This window comes from Streptopelia decaocto (genome assembly GCF_964273445.1).
Source record: "Streptopelia decaocto genome assembly, chromosome: 2".
Taxonomy (NCBI): domain Eukaryota; kingdom Metazoa; phylum Chordata; class Aves; order Columbiformes; family Columbidae; genus Streptopelia; species Streptopelia decaocto.
This window is the reverse complement of record NC_138655.1, coordinates 100,914,364-100,937,737: the sequence shown is the minus strand read 5'-3', so window position 1 is coordinate 100,937,737 and position 23,374 is coordinate 100,914,364. Positions and strand designations below refer to the sequence as shown.

The 23,374-nt window shown below is 39.6% G+C and overlaps 1 protein-coding gene across 9 annotated transcripts in view; it reads right to left on the bottom strand.

The window, feature by feature from the left end:
* ICE1 (interactor of little elongation complex ELL subunit 1) overlaps positions 1-22,643 on the bottom strand; it is a 39,127-nt gene extending 16,484 nt beyond the window's left edge. For 8 of the 9 annotated variants that reach the window (XR_014183432.1, XR_014183433.1, XR_014183434.1 and 5 more), the window contains exons 1-13: positions 22,326-22,643; positions 21,468-21,526; positions 20,161-20,195; positions 19,699-19,717; positions 18,840-18,951; positions 17,308-17,384; positions 10,818-10,855; positions 8,403-8,485; positions 8,093-8,132; positions 7,949-8,005; positions 6,142-6,231; positions 6,006-6,059; positions 58-410 (exon numbers count right to left, since the gene is read on the bottom strand). Coding sequence is in view for 5 of the 9 variants with exons in the window: in XM_082046595.1 (XP_081902721.1) it covers positions 58-410; positions 6,006-6,059; positions 6,142-6,231; positions 7,949-8,005; positions 8,093-8,132; positions 8,403-8,485; positions 10,818-10,855; positions 17,308-17,384; positions 18,840-18,951; positions 19,699-19,717; positions 20,161-20,195; positions 21,468-21,526; positions 22,326-22,544 (1,236 nt within the window). In the remaining 4 variants the exon portion in view is untranslated. The remainder of the gene's footprint in view (positions 1-57; positions 411-6,005; positions 6,060-6,141; positions 6,232-7,948; positions 8,006-8,092; positions 8,133-8,402; positions 8,486-10,817; positions 10,856-17,307; positions 17,385-18,839; positions 18,952-19,698; positions 19,718-20,160; positions 20,196-21,467; positions 21,527-22,325) is intronic. The other variant, XM_082046596.1, reaches the window with a different exon arrangement.
* Positions 22,644-23,374: the final 731 nt, after the last annotated feature.

Sequence of the window (23,374 nt, the reverse complement as noted above, 5' to 3'; positions counted from 1 at the left end):
TAAAATCATTATTTTTGCAGTAAGGTAGTGCCAAGCCAGATACATCTTGAAACTCACCTGTGTAGATAGTGGTGAAAGCTGTACTGGAGAAAGTAGAGCAGGGAGAGGCCTGGCCCAATTCAATATATCCATCACACTTCCACCTGGGCCCTTTAGCTCCTGATCGGTTAAGTCCGAACTGCTGTGTGACCCATCTGTCTGTATTATCACATCTACAGTTTTATCCTCACCACCGTACAGACATTCCTCAGTAGTCCTGTTCTCCACACAGTCATCTCCAAAAGGCTCGGTACTCACTTGAAGTTGCATGGTTGTTACAGAATTTTGCTTTCCAGCACTTTCTAGTGAAGAATACTGTGGTAGCGTTTTGCCATCATACTTCCTGACCTTTTGGTGGATTTGTACAGTTTCTAAAACACAACAATATTTAAAAAAAAGAAAAATTCTTTATAGAGGTAATATAACATAGTAATAAGAATGCATTACCATCTTTTCAAGTGATGTTCCCATAGACCAGGAATAAGAAGCATTTAATGTCACTTTCAGAAATATTTTTGTTACAGAGATCAGCTCTTTAAGATCATTAAGACTATTCTTCCTAACTTTTTCAGTCAGGAAGGGCCATATGGGTAGAACTGAAGGTCCATATAGCACAATGATTTATAGCCCCGTAACTGATGTTGGGGAAAAGCAAAACAAGCATACAGTGACAGTCCCCACTCAGGCTGTGATTCTCAGCTTAAAGCAACTTGAAGCTTTGAGCCAGCAGCTGCACTTGCAGGCCAGTTACAATTATGCCCTCCCATAAACGCAGAAAGGTAGTTCTTAGCTATTTCCTAGTTTTATGATTTAATACACACGCTTTTAAAGTGCTTGTTCTTTAAATTTCAATATTGAGTTTAACTGTACAGAATTTTGCCTTTAATGCTGTGTCTTAGTTAAAGCTGAATCCTTAAAAAAAAATATTTAGAAGTAAGGTTCCCCCACAACATACCTGTGCACAAAGGACTTTGAACCACTAAGACAATGAAAGATATTGAGCAGTTGACAACCCTTTCAAGATAATGTCAACTATACCAGCTTTACACAGTTATTCTAGCAGCAAGAAAGCCTGTCCAAATGTTCTGTGATACTTTGCATTGCTTGATTTGTTCCTTTTCAAATTACACTTTTTACATTTACACAGTAACCCACTTCTTATTCATGCAGACAAAGCACATTGCCCCAGGAAAGTCTAAAAAGTACACAAAGAATTTAAATATGTATTATAATTGTGCTAGATACTTTTAAAAGTGAAAAGATGGCCCAGCTTTCTGAAATGTAAATTCTATGATTTTATAAAAAGGAAAGATTACCTCCAATAAAGCAGCAGAAATCAACAGTTCCAAAACCCTGGTGTGCCACATGGAACTAGAACCTACTCTATAGTATTTGCAATTCTTATCCAACATTTGTATGTGTGATCTTGCTTGTAGTGCTGACAAATACTATTGGACACAGAATCAGTAGTATTCAAACAACAGATCAAGCCTATTCTGTATACATCTCACAGGATAAAGAACAGCTGATGGACAAAATGGTTTTGAACAGAGGATGTACTGATTTAATTGGCACAACAGGCATTTCATTGGAAAAGTAAAAAAATAACAGTGTGCTCCATTATTGCTGTGGGTGTTTATCCACTCCTATTTCCAAGATTTATCTCAATTACTTCACGTAGCAGATCCATGTCAAAATCTCTGTTGTGTCAATGGACAGTAGGAGGACAGAGAAACTGTTCAGCCTAAAGAGCCTTATCAACTCATTTTCCCCAAAGATAAGTAAACTTTGATATCTCCATTGGTCAAAGGAGCATCTTACAAGTTTTAAGATCACACACTTTTATAAAGCTATTAACAAGCTGCACTCAAATAGAGCTTCCATCTTGTGAAAAACCTAGATTCCATTTACAATTCAAGTTCCATTACACCACCAAAGGGAAAACAAGATCCTTCACAAGCATCAACAAAGAAGAAAAATTCAGAATGTGGTTCATTCTAAGATATAATTTTAGATTTTATCTTTGATTTCTTTCACACTCCTTTGTGCCAACCAGTTCTAAGCTCAGAATTTTCTCCACATTGAAGCTGACAGAAACACACCGTTCTGTATTTTTGCCCTAGAAGAACTTAAATTAGGCAACTGGGAAGTTTACTTTGTACAGTGAACTACACAATAGTATGAAGTTATCAGGAACTTTACATCCTATCTGTACTCCCAAGATCAGTCAGGAGCCTATATGGAGCCCAAGAATACTGATACACATGAATCCACTTAGATGTTTCCTCTGAGAAATGGATCAAAGACATAATTTCTGAATAACTATGAGATTCTCCATCCTTCTCACCCCTTTCCAACTCAGTCCCTAATAACTTTGAATTTCTTTAGAAATGAAGTGATTTTCTCATGGTTATCCCTTTATCTGTAAGAAGAGTTGTCACAGCAGTTTTCAAAAGTTCAGGATATAGTAAACTTCTCTATAGGAAATAGGCGACTCTTTGGCACTTTGGCCTGAACTTGTCCATTAAAAGCTCTACTGATATTAAGCCCTTTTCATCAGAAGGATCCTCTCAAAGATCATATTTCAAAGATAAATTTTACTTTATCCAGGGAATCACATTCTCTTTTATTACATCACTTACTAAAATGATTAAGTTTTGTCTCCAAATCTTCAACCTGGGATCTAGTCCACATAGCTCCAAACCCTTACATTGCTGCTTCTTCCACTTCTGAGAGAACATTAAGATTATTCTGATCTGAAAACACCACCAAAATCTAACACACACTACCATAAAATACTTCCGTGATGAAGAATGGAGAAAGGAGAGCAGAGATGAAATAAGCAATCCAATGCCAATATCAGTTGCCTTCATACTAAACAAATTGAATTTCACAGCTCAAATCTTTGCTCCTGATTGTCTACATCGCAGGATAATTAACCATTGCAAAACTATATCCTCTTCTCTCCCCAGCCACAACAAAGCAACTTCTGAAACAAGTCTTTTTTTCTCTCAAAATTGACCAGATTAAGATGCTGGATATTTTACCAAAATAATTACTCTAGCCATAGAATCTTTTCTGGTTTACACCAAAAACTCATCACTATCATCACAGTGACTGCAAATGCCTGGCCGTAACAACTGTACACTTCTCAAGGACAAACAGCAATATTTCTCTGATGAAAAATCCCTCCACAGAAATTTTCTAATGCCCTTGCGATGACCTTTAATTTTTCAACCTGTTTTCAATCATGTGGATTTCAGGATGTTTTATACACTAGCTATTCTTTAGAGCTACAGACAATATTCTGTTTTTCAAGACAGCAAATCCGCATATCCCATCATATGAATAATTAGGGTGAACATTGCACACCTAAAACTGAATGTGCAATGCTACAATACATGTTATCTTGAGAGATTTAATATGGTCTTAAAGACAGAAGAGAGGTCTGCTTCTTAAATCACTCCCATCCTATGGACTTTAATCTCAGGACTATAAAACATACACAGATTCCTAGGGATTCGGTCTTATCTTTGCATTTACATGTAATGCCACCACCTTGTATCTCCATTTATCTGGTATTAAAGTAGACACCAAGGTACCTCCAATGTGCTCCTTTACATCTTCATGCAGTTTCTCCCCTGTCCTGGATCCCCAAATGAAAAGGAACATTAGATAAGATGGGTATAGCTATGTAGTAGACCAGATTTAGCTCAGAACCTCATTATACATACTACTTGAAGAGGCTCACCTCCTCCCAGATGTGGTCTTCCCATCTTTCCTCATCTCCTCTCATCATAAGCCTGCACACGAACAGTGAATGTTGGAGAATCCAAATTACCAAAATCTTGGGCACCGGGCTGCAAGATGCTTCAAATGCTTTTTCCCATGCCCATTGACAATGTAGGTGTCTTTATGCTCAAATTACATGGCAAACAGTTTTATGAAGTCTTATAAAAACAGCAATGTTTTAGATTATGGTCTAAGATTATTGGTCTGATGGTCAGCTGCAGGTACAGTCAAATTTATTCTGGGCAGATTTGTAACAATACTACCAAGACCAAACAAAAATGCTTTTAAATTAAGTTTGGCAAAACCTCATTGTCCTATGAGGCTTTCACAATGGCACATTTATTGGAAAAAAGCGTGAACGTAAAGCCTGATGCGTCTTCCAGTTTTCGTATGTGAGCATGTCCTTCAAGAAAGCCATTCAAAGTGGTACCAGCCTTGGTGGAACAGAGAAGGCACTGGCAGTAATGCAGAGTTCTGAATATTTTACAGCACACTTAAGTGTACTAAGAAATCAGACAAAGAGACACCTTTCTGAAAGGCTAGATCCAGGCAGACAGATGAACTGACATTCTCTGGAAAAGATGCTTCAGCAATACTACCATCAAGCTGATTTGCTCTCTAAGATGAAACCATTATAACAGGGGACAAGAAATTAGAGCAAACTCATTAAGATCCTTTTTTTTTGCTAGAAGATTGCATCTGTAACCATAAGCATTTTGCTATTGTGAATCCAAGGTAACAGCCACTTTCATAAGAGGCAGAACCACAAGATTAGGCTTAAAGAGGGAAAAAAACCAAACACAAACCAACAGAAAGTAAGATGTATTTCCTCAATATCTAGCCACTCTAACAAAAGCAAAAGAGGAACTGACTAGAAAGGACAGTTATGGACAATTGCTTCCTTTTTTGAAAGGGAGTGAGATGTGAATAGGAAAGATGGGACAGGGCTCTCAGAATCTAAAGTTCCCCTTGCGGTAGATGGGAAGGGCATGACACTAGAACCCGATAGCCCTGAAATCCCATCAGTTTCTCCTGCTTAGTCTTGTCATTTGATTGACCCTTGATCAAGAAATCACATTCAGAATCTCAGGGAACAACTGTCTAGATGAGTTTTGGAATGGAAGCCACAGATCTGCTGCATTAAACTGGTGGGACTGAGGCTGACAAACTGCCGGGAGTGAGGCTGATAAACTGGCTTATGAGCTGGTCCTTATATTTTGGCACCTCTTAAGTGGATTCCACTGGAACACAATCTGAAACTATTCATTGAGATCTATACTGGTGGCAAATTTTCAGACCTAACAGGGTGGGGAGACAGGATAACAGGTCACATTCTAAGCTCTTAATAAGGCAGGGTACTTATCCCAGAAAGTATCTTTATACCCTGAGCTACAGAAAACCAAAGTAGTAGAGAAAACAGAAGAAAAATGAAAGATTAATAAGTACACTCTGGAAAGAGAACTACAGATATAGTAATGCAGTTTCAAGACACCTATTCCTCTTGAGGGCAGAATGAAAATGACAGCTGTTACGTGAAATTAAAGCAGTTCAAGTCTGCTGTGAATGTGCATGTGAATAACTACTCAAATTATTCTTTTGTTATACTGAACATCAAATAAAAAAATTAAAGCTATCACTAAATTTGGTGGTTTGTTTCTCTGTATCACAAATACGAAAAGTAACAAACCATTACCTATGAATATTCAGGCAGGTAGGAATGAAGAAAATGGTGATAACAGCTTCTTAAATTTTACAATCTATGTTACCATGTGTTTGTTTCGGACTAAAAAGGGCACTTGCACCCCATAATTCACCTTATACACTGCAGAGTTTATAATGATACAGTAATTAAAGTATAAACATAAAAGGTGAGTTTTGAGTACTCAGAAATAGTCAAAGCAGCTGATGGTAAAAGAATTTGATTTCTCAATTGCAACAGCAGGTTACAACAGCTTTTATTTAGGAAAGCATTTCAGTTTACTTGGCTGTTCAAATTCATATTTGCAATTATTTTAAAATATTCTAATCACCAATGTACTTGACCAGGCAATCACCAGAGAAAGTATTTAAGTCTGTCACAGAAATGTTATGCAAACAGTATACAAACCTGATATCCCAGTAAGACTAGGTTAATGCACCTGCATATTAATAAATTCACATCTGCTGGAACCTACCTTCTGTAACAGTCAGTCTTCTTTTTTCAGGCCATGCCTTCTCCTGAACAGAAGCTGAAAAAACATATCAATTTTTTTTTTTGGTCAGAAAAAGAGACCGCTTCAGAAAATTTCAGCACTTTGCATGCCATCTCACCCATAACAGGATCATTTTCCTGATTCTCTCTTTTTCCTGTTGCACTGTCAATACACATCCAGAGTTCTTCTAACAAGAGCTTTACTTTTCCTGTTAAAATAAATATTTTTATAAATGGAGGAAAACAGCAGTTGCTCAGAGAGCTAAGAATTTATGTTTGTTTATTTTTACTCAGACCACAGACATGCCTACAACAAATTACAAAATACCCACAACAAAAATTAAGACAAAGGACATACAGGCGTTTTATCTTCAGAGAAAGAGAAACATTAGATGCCATTGAGGGAATGGATAGTCACACAGCAGACTGAAGGAACAGCTTCAGAATGCTTTAGCTTTTCCTTTCTATAGCGAGAGTGGCAAGAACTTGTAGCAGCCCCCAGAGTAAAATTTAAAAGCAAATTTGAACATAGCATTAGTGAAATTAAACAGCTTTCCAAAACAACTCAGGTGTCACGAACATAAATGGGGGAAGAAATCTTTTAAGAAGAAAATATTTATGTTACATTCTTTATGTCCACTCAGTAGTAACTCATCTTAGTCTCACCAGGGAGGAACAGCGCATTAAATGTATCTGAATTAATTATCAGGCCACAACTTTAGTAGATGTTGTCTGTAGTACTAACAGCACTATTGCCAGCTGATACAGAACAACCTACTTCCAGAATAAGACGGGTAGGTGGAAAGGGAGAAATAGACCAAAAACTCAACAAAATACACAAGCACCTCATCTACTTATGCCAAAGCTATCATCAGATCAAACAACTGGGAACTGAGATTATTGGTTTTGAGACAACTCTGTAAGTCAAAGACCACAGCAAACTGCTGCTATTTTATGAAGAGACATATTAAAAAACATACAGCTAAATTTTGTATGACAGCTTAATAGCTAACACTAACACTAACAACTTCTCATTACTAATAAAACCTTGTTGCTATTTGAAGCTGAAATTAGAGCTCAGATCTTAATTTTCCCATTTTGCCCCTAATTAAAAAGTAAAGGATGAAATTGGGTACCAATTTAGTACCATCCAAAAGGCAGTAAAATTACACCAAGATACTCAAGAACTGACAAGGTCTACCTTTTTTCAGAAAAGTAATTTTGGCAACAAACTTCACATACAAATATTGCAACACAAGAAATAGAACAGGGAAGTTCTTTTTTTTCCTGAAAATTGCCTTCAGAATTTCTAAACAATTCAAAAGCAATATCAATATATTAAAAGACTGCAAAAATGCAAAAAATAAATTTGCTTAAAGTTTGACCTCAGTACTTCAGAGAAAGTTTAGGACTTTACTCCATTACACAGATTCAGATAATTCGTAGCAGCCATGTTAGATCATGAGGATGAAAAAAATGGTCATAGGATAAAAACCAGGTATACATTCTGGATTTCCACTTGATTTAGAGAGACACATATAGAAATTGTAGCAGATTACGCTCCTGTGTTGTGTCTTCTGCTTTGCATGCTTCCTTTATTATTTCAATGAGGGTCAAAGACATTCAGATTGTTTGTGTTTTTCTCAGTGTTTGAATTCTGCTTTATAATTGCACATCCATTGATTTCACATATGCATGGGGTCGACTAGTCATTTTAATAAATCAAGTATTTTCCTTATTGCTAAAGTGAAAATAGCCATCTATTACATTAGTCCTTCATCAGTGTAACATATTTCTATCAACCACGTCTGCTTTTACAGCATTTCTATTAGTATCCTCTGTTTCCAAAAACTCAACTCCGTAACAGCTGCAATAAACAAATAATGGTTGGTTCAACACACAGAACGGTCTTACAAAAACTCTTACCTTTGTCTATATCTGTTGTAAGATCTGCAGCTGAACTCTGGGTCTCTGCATGCTTAACTGTTAAAAAGAGGCGGTGGGGAAGGAAATGTTCAAATGGAATAAAACCACACATAAATCTGAAGGTAATCAAAGGTGCAAACTTACCTTGTGTGCACTTCTCTTTAAGTACAACATCAAGTTTTCCCTGTTAAAATTAATTAATATTATTTATTGCATGCCATACATAGTTTGTAGAACATCTACTCTTAATTAGTATGAAATCTAAATCAACGTTTCAAAGGTCATGGTTCAGCTGGAAAATTTCTATCTCTTAAGGTGAATTGCTATGTTTAGTTACTCAACATCCACAAAAACCATATTTTTACTATTTCAGTATCTCTAATACTAACAGCTTCCTTTATTTCTCCCAGAAATACTAAAAGAAGCTTCATCCGAAAGACAAGGAAAGTCTTACTTGTGCCTTCTTTAGCTCCTTTTCAAGCCTTTTCTTTTCAGTTTTCAGTTGTCTGAAGTCCTGTGTATGCTTTGTTGCAGCCTCTTCAAAAAAGAGAACCAAAATTCAAGTTAGAAACTACAATATAAGGGACAATTAATTTAAGTAGCATTGGTCACCAGTCTGCAAATCAAATTAGCAGAAAAAAAAAGACAGCGTGAAATACAAATCTATTGAAGTTATATTTTGGCTCTTTAAGACAATAATTCATACATACAAGTATTTCAACTTCCACTGCTGAACTGTTCTGAACTACTGAAATACATTTATTACTTTCCTCACTTACATACAAGAATGAAGAGTGGGGTCATATTGTAATGATACTGTACTGTAGAGCAATATATACCAAGTGAAAAAGGGGAACAAAATTAAGAATAAGGTGCAATGTTTTTTTCATGTGTTTATTCTATTATTTAAAAGAGGGTTCTGGTTCAACGATAAAGACACCATAGCCATCTGCATTAGAAAGACACATTAGAAAGAGAGCATTCAAGAATAATGCACAGAAAAAAGTACCTTATCTGTGTACACATATGCAGGCACGTCGTAAGAAGAGCCAGAGGCCACGAATGCATTGCAAAGAGCAAGTTTTATTTTAGTTGCCTCTCTACTGGGGGATCTCCGAAGCCACGCCTAACCTACCAGGCAAAGGTGACACCAGCAGGGACGCAGGGGCTGGTAAATTCAGCCCTGCTGGAAGATCACTGGGCCTGCTGAGCTCACCTGTATTTCAAGGCTTCAGGCAGGCGCAGCCTCCCACTCTTTCTCACAACAAAGCAGGAATCTCATAGTGATAAGGTGCCTAGAGTTTTTCACACGCCTATGTTATCTAACACAGAGGTTCTACTCATCAAGCACACAAGGCCAGTAAAACAATTAGTGTGATGTATGTGCTTTTTCTACAGACTGGTGGAAGTCACTTGAGCGTATTTACATTTAACTAATCTCCTTGCCAAATCTTCCACTATATCCCCATACACTTATCTCTTAATGTCTAGCTGACGGCTGGGAAGAGTGCAGATGCATGGGAATAGAGAGTATGGGACAGGTAAGTGGGGATTAAATGTGAGGTTCCCAGAGAAATTCTCAAGTGAGTTAGATACTTGAGAGAACTCCTGAAATATCAGCTTGGTGACATATATACACAGACAGCAGAGAAAAGACAGATGGAGCTTGCCTGCTGATCAGATCAGGCCACAGAAGAGCGCATATCAAAGGAAAGAGCAGCTCAGGTTGTAAGCTGACAAAAATAATCATGGAAAAACTTGAGATTGACAAAAGATACCAAACTAAAATATGGGCTGTGGGATATTTAACGAACACAGAAGAGAACACAACAGATAAACTAGTCACTCAAGTTGGACATAATGCAAACTACCTCAGTGTTTTGTTCTAGCTCTGCCAGAATTTTAGGGCCAGGAAGATATAAAAATCTTGCTGCCATGTAATGGAACTCCAAGATGTTCATATAAATATACACCCTCTACCTGTACTTTACAGTAGGATTTGCGGGGGTTCTAAGACTAAGATACAAGTCACTCAGTTCATTGTACTTTAAACTGCGGTAAGCACAGCTGTAAGTGTGCCATGAATTAAAATAATTGCCTTGACAGCTAACAGTACAGCAAGTTAAATATCAGAATGCTTTATGAATACCCACCCTCTCTAGCAAAACAAGAAAAACACAGTGCCACAAGGCAAATGCTTTATCTCTACTTAAGCAAAGCAAACAAACCAATCAAAAAACAGTTACCAGAATATTTAAAAATCAGAAAACATGCCAAGATTACAACATAGTTAACTATTATCATAAACATGACTAGAAGAATGCTGTCAAGATTATTAGAACACTAGAGCACAAGCCCTAAGAAAACAGGCTCATTGAACTTGACTTAATTAGTTTGAGAGGGAAAAACACAAACAAACAAGCAACAACAACAAAAACTTAGAAGGGATACAAGAGCAGCTTTCTTGTATCTACAAGGAAGCATGAAGAACATGGAATGATACTGTTCAGTGGTGCATGGTGGGAGGACCAGAAACATCAGGTCTAAGTGGAAACAACAGAGTTTCCAATTGGCCCTAAGAACAATCTTTATCACCATGGAGATAGTCATGCAGTGCATCAGGTTGCCTGGACAGACTCCATCCTTTGAGGTTTTCATGACCAGAAGTTCCCTTCCAACTTCATTTACACCATGTGCCTAAAATCCTCAACAAGAACCATTTTGCAGGAGGGCTGATGTAATTCAGCACCAAACAGTACTGCCCTGCCTTGTTCCTTGAGGCCTCAGAAAGTTGCAATTACTTCTTTGTATAAAAAAGAAATCAAGAGACAGTAGGAAAACAGCACAGTAACACAATGTAGAATGTTACCTTCAAGTTTCTTCACTTTTGTTTCCAGTTTCCTTCTCCTGTTAAAAAGAAGACATTGACACATCATTTTTGTGTAGAACTACGTTGCATGAAAAGCCAGGAAAAAAAGTAAATCTAGCCATTTCAGAGAAAACATACTTTCTAGATCCAGGACCTGTGAGATCAATGTGTCCCTGAAGCCGAAAACTTAAATTAGTGGCATGTTGGTGACATTCTCACATAAACAGCTGTATCTGTTACAGAGGCAGAGTTTGCTCTTAAGAGAGTCAATCCACTAATCCAGGTACATAAATATACCTTCAGCTATAACTTGAAGTTATAAACACAATCCGAGAAAACTGGTTTCTGTTCTGCATTTCTATGATGGAATGCAAACAGGTTAGTTTTACTCCTTAAGAACAATTAAGCCTTGCTTACAATCAATACAACCTAAGTAATGAGATAATCAGGAACAGCCTTCAGGATCACTCATGTCCCACAGCTTTTTATTCAGAATATCCAGATGTTTACGACAGCCAAACCAAAACCAAAAAACTGAGGCATCCTAAACAATTTTGACTTCAGCATTTCCAACCCTACTTTACAGGTAAAACACACAAAGAACTGGAAAACAGAAAAAAAAGTTTAAAAACCCAAACAACTTATATTATTTCCTTCTGTTAAATCCCAATATCCCAGAAACAGTTTTTAAACTCTTGTGATAAGTAGAAGACTCTGTCCTACCAAACACAAGCTACCAATGCTGACTGATCACTTTGTATAATGACTTGAAATTTACAGCCTAAGCCTTTCTGGATGTGCAAGCTTTAATCACCACTTCAGGCATTAACTGGAATACATTTGAAAATCCACTCAAAAAGGGTGATTGGCCACCTTTGGCATGCTCAGTAGTCAAAGCATTTACACTACAAAGTAATAGACCAATGCTCTCGGGCCTTCTCAGCCTGAACAGGTTCATAAATAACTCTGTCTATACTTAAGATCATGGCTTTGACAGTCAAGCCACAGGTGAGAATTTTAGAAAAAAATCCTCATAAAACATCTTTGCAGGAAAAAAATAAAGGTGGGTTCTTTAAAGAATAGCAGGTAATGCAGTTCTGTTTCTCTGTAGATTGTCTTCCGACCAATGCACAGAAGTACTGTATCTACAATGTATGGACTTTGGAAGGAAGGACAGATGACATGGGAGGACTACAGAGATGCCATTTGCCATTGTAGGGAGAAGATTCATGCAGACAAACCTTGATTAGATTTCAAGCTGCTCAGTAGTCTGAAGGACAACAAAAAGGGCTTTTAAAATTATCTTAACAGCAAAGGGAGGATCAGAGATTATACGGGTCCATTACTTGATGAGGTCAGTCACCTCACAAATAGGGTTGTAAGCAAAGCAGAGACATTTCACCTATGCCTTTAACACCAATAATGAGCCCTGGGAGCCTCAGAGTCCTGTGTTGAAAGACCAAGACTAAAGGGATGATAAACTCCCAGCAACTCTGAAGTTGTTCAAGACTTACTGCTCCAGCTGGATGCATGTAACTCTATGGGGCCTGATGGGCTCATTCCAGGATACTAAAGGAGCTGGCTGATGTTATCAGAGGACCTCTCTCCATTATTTTTCAACGGTTCTGGGAGTGTGGAAACACCCCAATTGACTAGAAGCTGACAAATGTTTGTCCCAACTTTCAAGAAGGGTAAGAAGGAAGACCCTGGTAATTACAGGCCTGTCAGTCTCACTTCGGTGGCAGGTAAAATTATGGAGGTTATTCTGTGAGTTACTGAAAAACACTTCAGACAATGCAGTCATAGCTACCACAGGTTCACAAGGGGAGAGTCCTGTTTAAATACATTTCCTTTCATAACAAGGTCCCCCATCTATTTGACTAAGGGAAGCCAGTAGATGGGTTTTTTTGGATTTTAGCAAAGCTTTTGATACTGTCTCTTAAAGTATCTTTCTGGACAAAACGTCCAGCACACAGCTAGACAAGTTCATGATGCATTGGGTAAGCAATTAGCTAAGGGGTCAGGCTCAAAGAGTTCTAGTAAGTGGGGTTACATCAGGCTGGTAGCCAGTCACCAGTGGGGTTCCGCGGGGATCAATGTTAGGGCCAAAGCTCTTTAATGTTCTTATAAATAATCTGGATGAGGGGACAAATGGGTACATTAAGTAAGTTTGCCGATTATATAAAATTAGGAGGAGCTGTAGACTCCCTTGAGAGTAGAAAGGCCTCACAGAGACATCCAGATAGACTAGAGACCTGGGCAATCACCAACTGTATTACATTTAGCAAAAGCAAGTGCCAGATTCTCCACCTGGGATGAAGTAATCCTGGTTATATGCACAAATGGGGGGATGAGAAGCTGAAGAACAGCCTTGCGGAAAGAGACCTGGGGATATGGGTTGATGGCAAACTGAATATGAGCCAACAGTGTTACCTGCCAGCCAAAAAGGCCAACCATGTCCTGGGTGCATCAAGCACACCATAGCTAGCTGGCCAATGGAGGTGACTGTCCCACTCTACTCTGCACTGGTGCAGCCCCACCTTGAGTACTGTGTGAAGTTTTGGATTGGACATTAGAAAAAAGTTCTTCACTGAGAGAGTGGTCAGTCACTGAACAGGCTCCCTTGGGAAGTGCTCATGGCACCAAGCCTGTCAGAGTTCAAGGAGCATCTGAACAATGTTCTGAGTCATATGGTTTAGTTTTAGGTAGTCCTGTGAGGAGCAGGGAGTTGAACTTACATGGAGTTGACCCTTATAGGTACATTTCAACTCAAGACAGAAATTCCATGATGCAAACAACTAAGAATCTGAATAACCAAACAGACGCTAACTGCCAACATTTATCATTGCAATGGTATTTCCAGACAAAATATTTACTTTTACATGTGCAGTAAGATGCTGACTGATTTCATCAACACATGAAGTTACATTAAGAAATAAAATAGGTAGATGTTAAAACTAGTAATTCACAAAAAGCAAGGTTTGTAGATGATACATTTGGAGAGAACTCTTCTTACGCTATGCAACCTGAGCTCCTATCCAGTCTTTAAGATGCATGCACAACTTCAGAAAAGCTTTGCTAACAGAAGTTGCATTCAGAAGCAGAATCCATCCAGCATTATAACCTACCTGGATTACAGAAAACATAATGTGGTTATATTTGTAGTACTCAAAGGTTGAAAAATATAAATGCAAGCAACAACTGCGTGTGTCGCATCTATTTCATCCTTAGAGAGAATGTGACCTTTTAATTTAAGTGAGCAACCTTACTTCTGGAACAGTCTGTTTTGAGTACTTCTTTCAGAGCTTGTCTGTAGTGGACATATTTGTCTCAAGTTATCACACTTGTTATAAGCTCAGAATTGGGGAATTGCCATCCTTGTAAATATTCAAAACTCAACAAGACAAGGTCCTGAGCAACCTAACTTTGATCCTGGCTCCGAATGGTGGATTGGACCAAAGTACTTAAGAGCTAATTTTTTACTTACATTATTTTACAGTAACTGTAGACCAACATTCATTTTATGAACAATTCATTAGAATTCTGCTTCTGAAGAAACTCAGCTCAAATTACTGAACTCGTGTGACCTACTGCTTAAAATAGCCTCAATGTCAAAGGTATATAAAATAGCTATAGCATCATAGAATGGCTGAGGTAGGAAGGGACCTCTAGAAGTCATCTTGTCCAATCCACCCTGCTCGAGCAGGGCCACCTAGAGCTCATCGCCCAGGATCATGTCCAGAAGGCTTCTGAATATCTACAATGATGGGGAAGCCGCAACCTCCCTGGGCAACCTGTGCCAGTGCTTAGTCACTCAGCAATCTTAACAGTAAAAAAAAAAAAAAAAAAAAAAAAAAAGTTTCCTGATGGTCAGAAGGAACCTCTTGTATTTCAGTTTGTGCCCACTGCCTCTTGTCCTGACACTGGACACCACGGAAAAGAGCCAGGCTCCATCTTCTCCCTTCAGATATTTATAGACATTGATGAGATCCCCGAGCCTTCTCCAAACAGAACAGTCCAAACTCTCTCAGTGTTTCCTCAATGGCTAGACACTCCAATTTCTCAATCATTTTTGTGGCCTCTCCCTGGACTCTCTCCAGTATGTCCATGTCTCTCCTGTACTGGGGAGCCCAGCACTGAACACAGGACTCCAGGCGTAGTTTTACCAGGGCTGAGCAGAGGGGAAGGAGCACATCCCTGAGCCTGCTGGAAATGCTTTGCTTAATGCAGCCCAGGATACCAGCAGCCTTCTTTGCTACATGGGCATGTTGCTGGCACATGTTCAACATGACGTCCACCAGGACCCCCAGGTCCTTTTCTGCCCAGGTGCTTTCTAGCTGGGTGGCCCCCAGCATATACTGGTGTGTGGCATTGTTCCTCACCAGGTGAGGGACTTTGCACTTCTCCTTGCTGAGCTTCCTGAGATTCCTGACAGCCCTTTTCTTCAGCCTGTCAAGCTCACACTGGATGGTAACATGATCCTCTGGCCTATCAGCCACTCCTCCTAACTTTGCGTCATTGGCAAACTTGCTGAGAGTACGTTCTGTCCCATCATGCAAATCGCTAACCAAGATGTTAAAGAGGACTGGACTGAGTATGCAGGCCTCCTTCTCTACCCCCAGGGTACAGGGCTGGTTACCGGCCTCCAACTAGACTTCATGTCACCTCACTGTCTGCTGACACAGCCCCTACAGCAACAGCTTAAGGGGCTGTGAGGCTCTTATGGGAGACAATGGGGGAGGCCTTACTGAAGTCTGGGTAGACACTAGCCACTGCTAGTGCTACCAGGCACATCAGTTCATCGTAGAAGTTTATCAAGCCAGTCAAGTGACTTCCCCTTGGTGATGCCATGCTGACTACTCCTGAGGAGTCCTTCATGTGCCTAGAAATGGTTTTCAGGATGAGGTGCTCCATCACCTTTCCAGAGATCAAGGTGAGGCTGAACAGCTTGTAGTTCCCTGGATCCTTCTTCTTGAAGATATGAGTGACAGATAGGAGACAGATGACATATCTATACTCACACACTGTATGTCAGCACATTAGGGTGGTCAGTTCCCTCTTCAGACACAGTTAGCAATGGGGTAGCTGCTCTCTGCTGCTCTTAGATAGGATGCTGTGCTAAAGTGCCATTAAGATCACAGGACAGATCACCTGTATGTGAAATCAGGGCAGTCTGGCTGAAGTGACAACAGCAGGTGACAACAATGCTAGCCTGCTTGTACAAGCTATTAGATAATAGTGGCTTGTTGCTGTGCTTGTGAGTACTATATGTTTCACAAACCATGTAAAGATACTAGGGTGTCTCATTGAAGAGATGCTTCAGTCCCTTGATCATCTCTATGGCCCTTTGTTGGACTCTCTCCAGTATGCCCACATCTCTCCTGTATAAGCTCAGAACACAGTACTCCAGGCATGGCCTCAACAGTGCTGAGTAGAGGGGAATGATCACCTCCTTTGACCTGCTGGTAACACCAAAATAGCTTAGGAACGCCAAAGGGAGGGAGGGAGCGAGGGAGGAGTCACCAATAGGAGTTTCACTGGGATGTGTGCTGGAACAAACCAGAAGTAAAAGCTGACTACAAAAAACAGCAGAATGGTCTTGGAATTCCAAGTGACTAGAGAGCAATCATTGGTGTTGATAAATGCAAAGTGATGCACATGGAGGAAAATAACCACAATTACAAACTCACAACACCCAGCTGTATATTAGCTGGTTTTCTTTTGAGAACGTAATTACCTTTGCACAGAAAACCGAGAAGTTTCAGTTCCCTGACACAGGTGATTTAGAGGCTAGGAATATAACAGCATTAAAAACCAATTAGAAAAATTCACTAGAGAGTACATCAAGAGCTTTAAGACATAACAGGCACATACGGTCCAGGCAAGGATGCCTTTGAGTGACTAGTTACCGAAAGAACAAACTTTGACAAGCATCAAGGCACAGCTTCACAATATTTTGCACTATGGCAGCAAAAACGGCTTCCGCATTTTTGGTGCCAAATCCGTCTTGTCCACTTCCAAACAAGGTGGACAGTTCAGAGCCTGCTGAGCTGTTTCTTTAAAAGCAGTTATTTTAAGGGCTGATTTTAAGTGCAGATCACTTTGGCAAAATCATTTATATACTGGCCTCAGAGGCTTATCAACACAACAGAAACAGACAGCCTTTTGTTAAAAAGTCAAGACTTTTTAACACTTCTCCACTTAAAACTGGAGAAACTACAGCTTCTCCAACCTCATCCTATTCTTAAAAGCCTTTGCTAAATAACCACCAAGAGCTACTTCAAGACACAATAATAATGGAACTAATACTACTTTTCAAAGTGTTTGCTACAAAACTGAAGACAATTCTTCCATCAACTCCCTGTTCAAAGAACCCGTAAGCATAAAAACTTTAGCAAAATGGCAAGCATAACTAGGTAAGGTAGAAGACCAAGTTCTGGAGGAGGTAATAGGGGGAATGAAACATTGTGAAAAAAGAGGCATCACTCACAGAGCATCACTGTTTACTATTTCTTCTTTAATTTTAACATATTCCAGTTGGCTCTCCTGATAAATCTTGAGAGAACTCTGTGGAGAAGGAAAGCACAGTTAAAATGTGTCTTCACTGTGAACAAAAAAAAAAAAATTGCATGCACTTTACCTATTCTAATGAAAACAGTACATAGCCGAAAAAGTATATTCAATGAGAAAACAAGCAAGTTGAAAAGTCTGGGTATTCTTTGTATTTAAAGTCAAAAGTTGTAACAAATAAACAAATAAATAAATCTGTATCTATATATCTTTTGAGTATGTGCCTCCAAAACCTATCTGGATAGGAACTCAAATCTGAAGTCAAGAGCACTATCATACACCATACATGTAGTCCTGCCTTTTTTGAAAAAGTGTCATCAGGACATCAGCTGCTAATGTTTGTGGAGGGATGAGGATTTAAAAAATGGCTCTGTCATTGAAGAAAACCTAGGTACAGTGACAAGACAAATGTTCATAGCCTACCTGGTATTGGCATGAAAAAATACAAGAAAGAGAGGGGACTATTTTTTGTAAAAAAAATAGTTAATGTGCAGAAAATACATATATTTAGAATATCTGAACAGTCAAAAGCTTTTGTTCTGTAGACTAAATCTCAATTAAAGGATGAGAGAGAAATTAGGAATAAACTCAAATAGCTAATAATGTAAAAACTTATGTTCAAAATGGTAACAGAAGCAAAATCCTGTTCTGCACTGTGGGAATATAACGGAAGCTTGGCAAGAAGAGCTGTAAATACACTGAACCGACTGCAGATGGGGTATAGAAAAACACATATATCACACTAATTGTTGTTTAGCCTTGTGTGCTTGACAAAGTAGAGCCTCTGTATCTAGATAACACAGTCCTGCAAAAGACTTAGAGGCACCTTATCGAGCATCCTTGAAATTCCTGCTCTACTGCAGGCAAAGATCAGTTGATAAACTGAGCCTGCGTGAATCTCTGATACACAGGCGTAACCAGTGGGCTCACTGATCTTCTATCAAGCACTGAGCTCTGCACTGCCCGCATTCCTACTTGTGTACCTCTGCCTGGGTGCTTTGGTGCTTTTTCAGAGATCCCACGGTTGGCGAGGTAACGAAAATAAATTTACTCTTTGCATTTCATCTGTAGTTTGTGACTGCTCCTGCAGCCAGCCTGTGTTGGCTCACATATGCACTGACCCTCTTTGCATGCCTTAGTAGTATGAGTTACAGAGAGTTCAGTAATTTAACCAGATAAGAACAGAAAACCAAAAGAATTTGAACATATTTCCTTACTTCCTAAATAAGGAAATAAAAGCCAACAATCTGATAAAAAAAATCTTAGGAACTACAAAAGCCTCAACCTTACTGCTGCCATGTAATTAACTTCATCTAAATCCAGAGCTGCCTGTCCCAGGGAGCTGGAAATAACAACTGGGCTCATTAAAGCCTGTTTCCTTAACATGAACATTAGTTATTTACATTTTCTTCAACAGAAAAAGTGCAAGTTATTTAAACCTTACAAGCACACCTTTTTCTCTTCCAACTCTGCTTTCAAGGAACCCAACTCTTCCTGGCACTTTTCCAGCGGCAAGATTTTCTGTAGCATCTGCTCCACTTGGCAACGAAGAGCAGAGATCTCTCTGAAATGGGAAGCGCAATTTTACAAAAAGTTGCCAAAAAAATGGGTGCTTTCAAATTCAATGCTCTGATTCTTCAGGCAAGTGTCTGAGTATTTTGCTTTCCCTTAGGGAAAAATGCTATGAGAGATACCCAAAGGCAAGTGTTCTCTCATTTTTCCATCCATTTTATATTCAAAGAAAATTCAAGATCTATTTAAAAATAGCTTAAAGCTAGATGGAAGCAGATGGCATGTGCCATACAGGACTACTGCCCAGTTGCCTACACTGAAGTGCCAGGACTAAGTGTCTCTACATAGGTAGTGCTGTGAAATAGGAGTAGAGGCCAATTGTGGGATATTTCAGCAGGTAAGACAGAGTCTGTAAAGATTATATGATGCCTCTTCCTCTAATCAAGCAGAATAAGCAAAGGCACAGAGCCACAACTCTAAGACAATATGCTTCATACAAATAGGGCCATCCCAAACACGCTTACATTTAACCACCACCAAAAAATCTCCACTCAGTCACTTTAGACTCTTATGTAACACAGGACCAGGAAAGAAGTTCACTCAGGTATTGCAGAAGGTCAGATTTATATCCTCATCAAAGGTATCTTTACTAACTATGGCCTAGAAAGCATGGTAAAAGAAAGGACCATGTTAAAAGCTCAGCCTAGACCCAGGGCTACTGCTGTTACATCAGACTCCTAAAACTGTCGAAGACACAGAGAACATAGCATCTTTAGTAAATAATTTAAATCAAACTTACCGTTCAGCAAATTGAAGCTGTAATCTCATGTTAAGGTAAAAATTAAAAACTGTTTATCAAACATCCTTAAGTATATTTCAATCCAATTGCCACTTGCAAAGAAACATCCAATAAAAATTTCCACACAAAATACATAGGACTTGCAGAACTAAGTGTTTGAAACATTTCAATATTTTTGAAGTGAATAAGCAGAGCTGCTTCTGTTACATGAAAACACCCGAGTCATTCTCAGCAACGCAGATTTCAAAAAGTCCATATTAAGCTATATATTAGAAACAGCTGGACCTTAGGTGGACAGTCTTAATTCCAAAGCCTTATTTTCTTTACAAAGGCTATCTAGTCTGATTTTTACTAGAAGCATCATCTCTTAACTTAAATCTTAAACAAAAAGCCTCAAGCCCTCTTATAAGAAATGTTGATATACTAATTCTGTAAGAATACTAGTAGAAAAGTAAAGGATATCAGTGCATTTCTGTTGATACTCTGTCAGCAAACGACTGCAAGAAAAAAAATTACTTATTTTCTCAACTGATTTTGACAATCATGTCTTAGGATACCTTTTCTTTTGCGTTATAGATAAATACAGAAAGTGTTAGACTGGTTTGCATTTTCTGATAGTAGTCTATATAACCTTTTTTTTCATTAAGCCATTCAAAACACAAATCAGGCTGCTTTAAAATAGGAAAAACAAACAAACAAAACCACAACTGGCAATTACATGAATTTGTAGCCATTAACTATTTGCAGCTTAAAAAAAATACATAAATAATCACAAAACTAATATCCTAGTTCCCAAACTTAAAATGATGTTTTCCTAGAGAAAAAAAAATACCATGGCAGTTACTTCAATTCAGAGAGGGCTGCATTATTCTCTCTTGCAACAGTTAACAGTAATCAAGTAAGGCAAAAAAGAAGGGCTGAGCTACAAGTAGTTAAAGGAGAAGTAATTCCCACAATAAATGTATGCACTGGCAAAGAGCAGAGGGACACAAAATCTGGAGGTAGGAAAAGGACACTGAGTAAAGGAGCTTTGAAGAAAAGTGCCCCAGTTATGAAAGTGAAGGCTCTCATAGGTACTTTTGGAAATGAGAACACAGGACTGAAATTCAGATACACTAAAGCCAGACTGACAGATATCGGGGAAAGGGAACATGAGAAATAAACCATTACAATTATGAGACATAGCAAGGATATTAAGCCATAGTATGAAGCTATACATATCTCAATACATTATTTCATACAATCATAAGTTGATTGTTATTGAGAAGAAGTGGAAGCAATTGCAGAAGAGAAGGCAAAGAATCAGAAGCATTTTAGAACCCTTCTGACTGATGTTCAGCCTCATTTTCCATATTCGTTTATTTGATCCCAATAGCATTTCACACTTTAATGCTTGGACTAAATTCTGTTGAAAAGGTCCGTATACACCTGTACTCGACTTTTAGTTCTCATACTATATTCTTTACAACACATAAAAGAAAATAGATATCTTCAAAGAGCTGCTTCTGCTAATATTTGTAATAATATATAAGCTATTATAGCTACACAACATAGCCCTGTTTTACTAACACTACACACAGATGTTTTAGGACATAAATTAAAGAAGTCTTACAGTCTAGAGTTAGGACCTGTTTGTGAAGAAATTACTTTCATTTTAAGGAGGACTTAGTTCCACAAAATGTATTTGCTGCATTGCATAAGGAATTTGGGAGCAATAAAAACCAAATCAAAATAAACAAACAAAAATCCACTAATGCAATTGTACTTACTCTCCATCAATCATTTTTTGCTTCAGTGCAATTAATGCCGCTACATATTCATTTATATTCTGTAAGGAAGAGTCTCAAGTTGGTAAAGATGTTTCATCCCCCAAACCAGTACTATACACTGTAAATAGCCCCTAAGCTGATTGTCGATATTGTAAAGAATACAATAACCTGTTTTCTTTTTTCAGCTCTCTTAGTGAACAAATTACTAACTCACAAAAGATATATTCATAAAAATACATATAGAGAATGCAGGCTCTATAAGAAAGTATGCATACTTAGATGGTTTACTAGAAATGCTCTTCAAACTTAACCTTTACAGTAAATTTCAGTGCATAACTAAAAGCCCCATAACTTTTAATCTCAAAATCAAATTAAGCATTGATAGAATATTACCAATAAACAGCACCTAGCTTATTTAAACCTACAGATTTCCCAGATTCTCATTCTAAGCATGTCAGAAGACCTCCTCCACCCTCTGAGCTCTCAGGAGGGCCTTCCTGGTCATTTAAAGGTGAAACTGATATTGCTCAAAACGTTATACTAAAAACCAGCTTAACCGCGCTGCACCCAAGCAGCTCCAAAGGATACGTCCAGAATCCACTGGCGGATCCCGCTGGGCACGCCCAGACACAGCGGCTACTCTTTGGCTTTTCGCCCGGCTAAAGCTCGCCTCCTTCTACAGAGCCCGTTTGCCCCACTCGCCATCCGAACTCCCGCTGCACTGGGAGCGGTGACTGCAGCCCCAGCGCTTCACCACCCGCCGGCGGTTCGGCCCGCCGCCCCACCGCCGCAACCTTCAGCAAAAACCCCGCCCCAGGCAGGCGCTCCAGCGCCACAGGGAGGGCGGCCACTTGCTACCTGCTGGAGAAGACCGCAGTTAGTGCAGGCGGCGGCCGCAGTCCCGGCCGGCGGCGGCGTCTCTCCCGGCATCATCGTGCCGCTGAACCGGCACCGCCACACGCGGCCCTCCGCCCAGCCCAACCGCAGTGCGGGGTCGCGGCCAAAATGCGTCACACGCTGGCGCCACCGCCTCAGTAAGGACCTCGTTGGCCTTCGCATTCTCGAGGGTGACTCCATCGCTGCCTCACTAGTGGCAGCGGAAAAGACTGCAGAAAGGGCTCTCTGCAGAGGCCGACCGGTGAACACCGTCTTGGCCCACTGAAAGGAACGACTGCTCCCTCATCTGCCACGCCCTTCAACGAGTGCTACTTCCTTTTTTTTTTTTTTTTTTTCTTTTCTTTTCTTTTTTTAATGCACAGGCACTTCTGTGGACGCTGCTGCGGCTCGTGTCGCCCGGCGCGCGAGGTTGGGCGGGGCTGCTACTGGGGCGGTGCCCGCCCTCTGTCCCCGCGTTCGAAGGCGCGGTGAGCGGCGATGCTGAGCTGCGCCGCGGTGCAGGTGAGGGGGCTACAGCGCTGCCCCGTTACCAGCGCCCAGCCCAGCCCAGCCCAGCCGCCCTCCCTTTGTCACGGCGCCGGCTGCTGCCGAGCTAGAGCTGCTGTCGAGAATTGTCCATCCTTAGGTCTTGCTGTTTCCTGACGTACATAGAACCCGTTCTTAAGAGGGGAGTGTAGCAGCTCAGCTCACTCAGACAGCATCTCGTGGGAACGTGCTCTTCATGGCAAGAGATCAAGCTTTTAATTTCAACCAAGAATTCATAAAGAGACTTTTAAGGGCAGTATTTAGCATCACTTATCATCATGGCTGCCGCATCTGCCACTTACACAATATCATACATAGAGAGCGAGCTAGAAGACTTCATGACTTGCAGGCCAATGCTTTCAATTGCTTAGAGAAACAGAAGTTAGGATAGTAACTGCTGTCTCTCTTCTTCCACACGGTGTTACTGCTAAGATATGGGCTCAGTGCATTATTTCCATAGCAATCTTTTAATATCTAGTTCACAG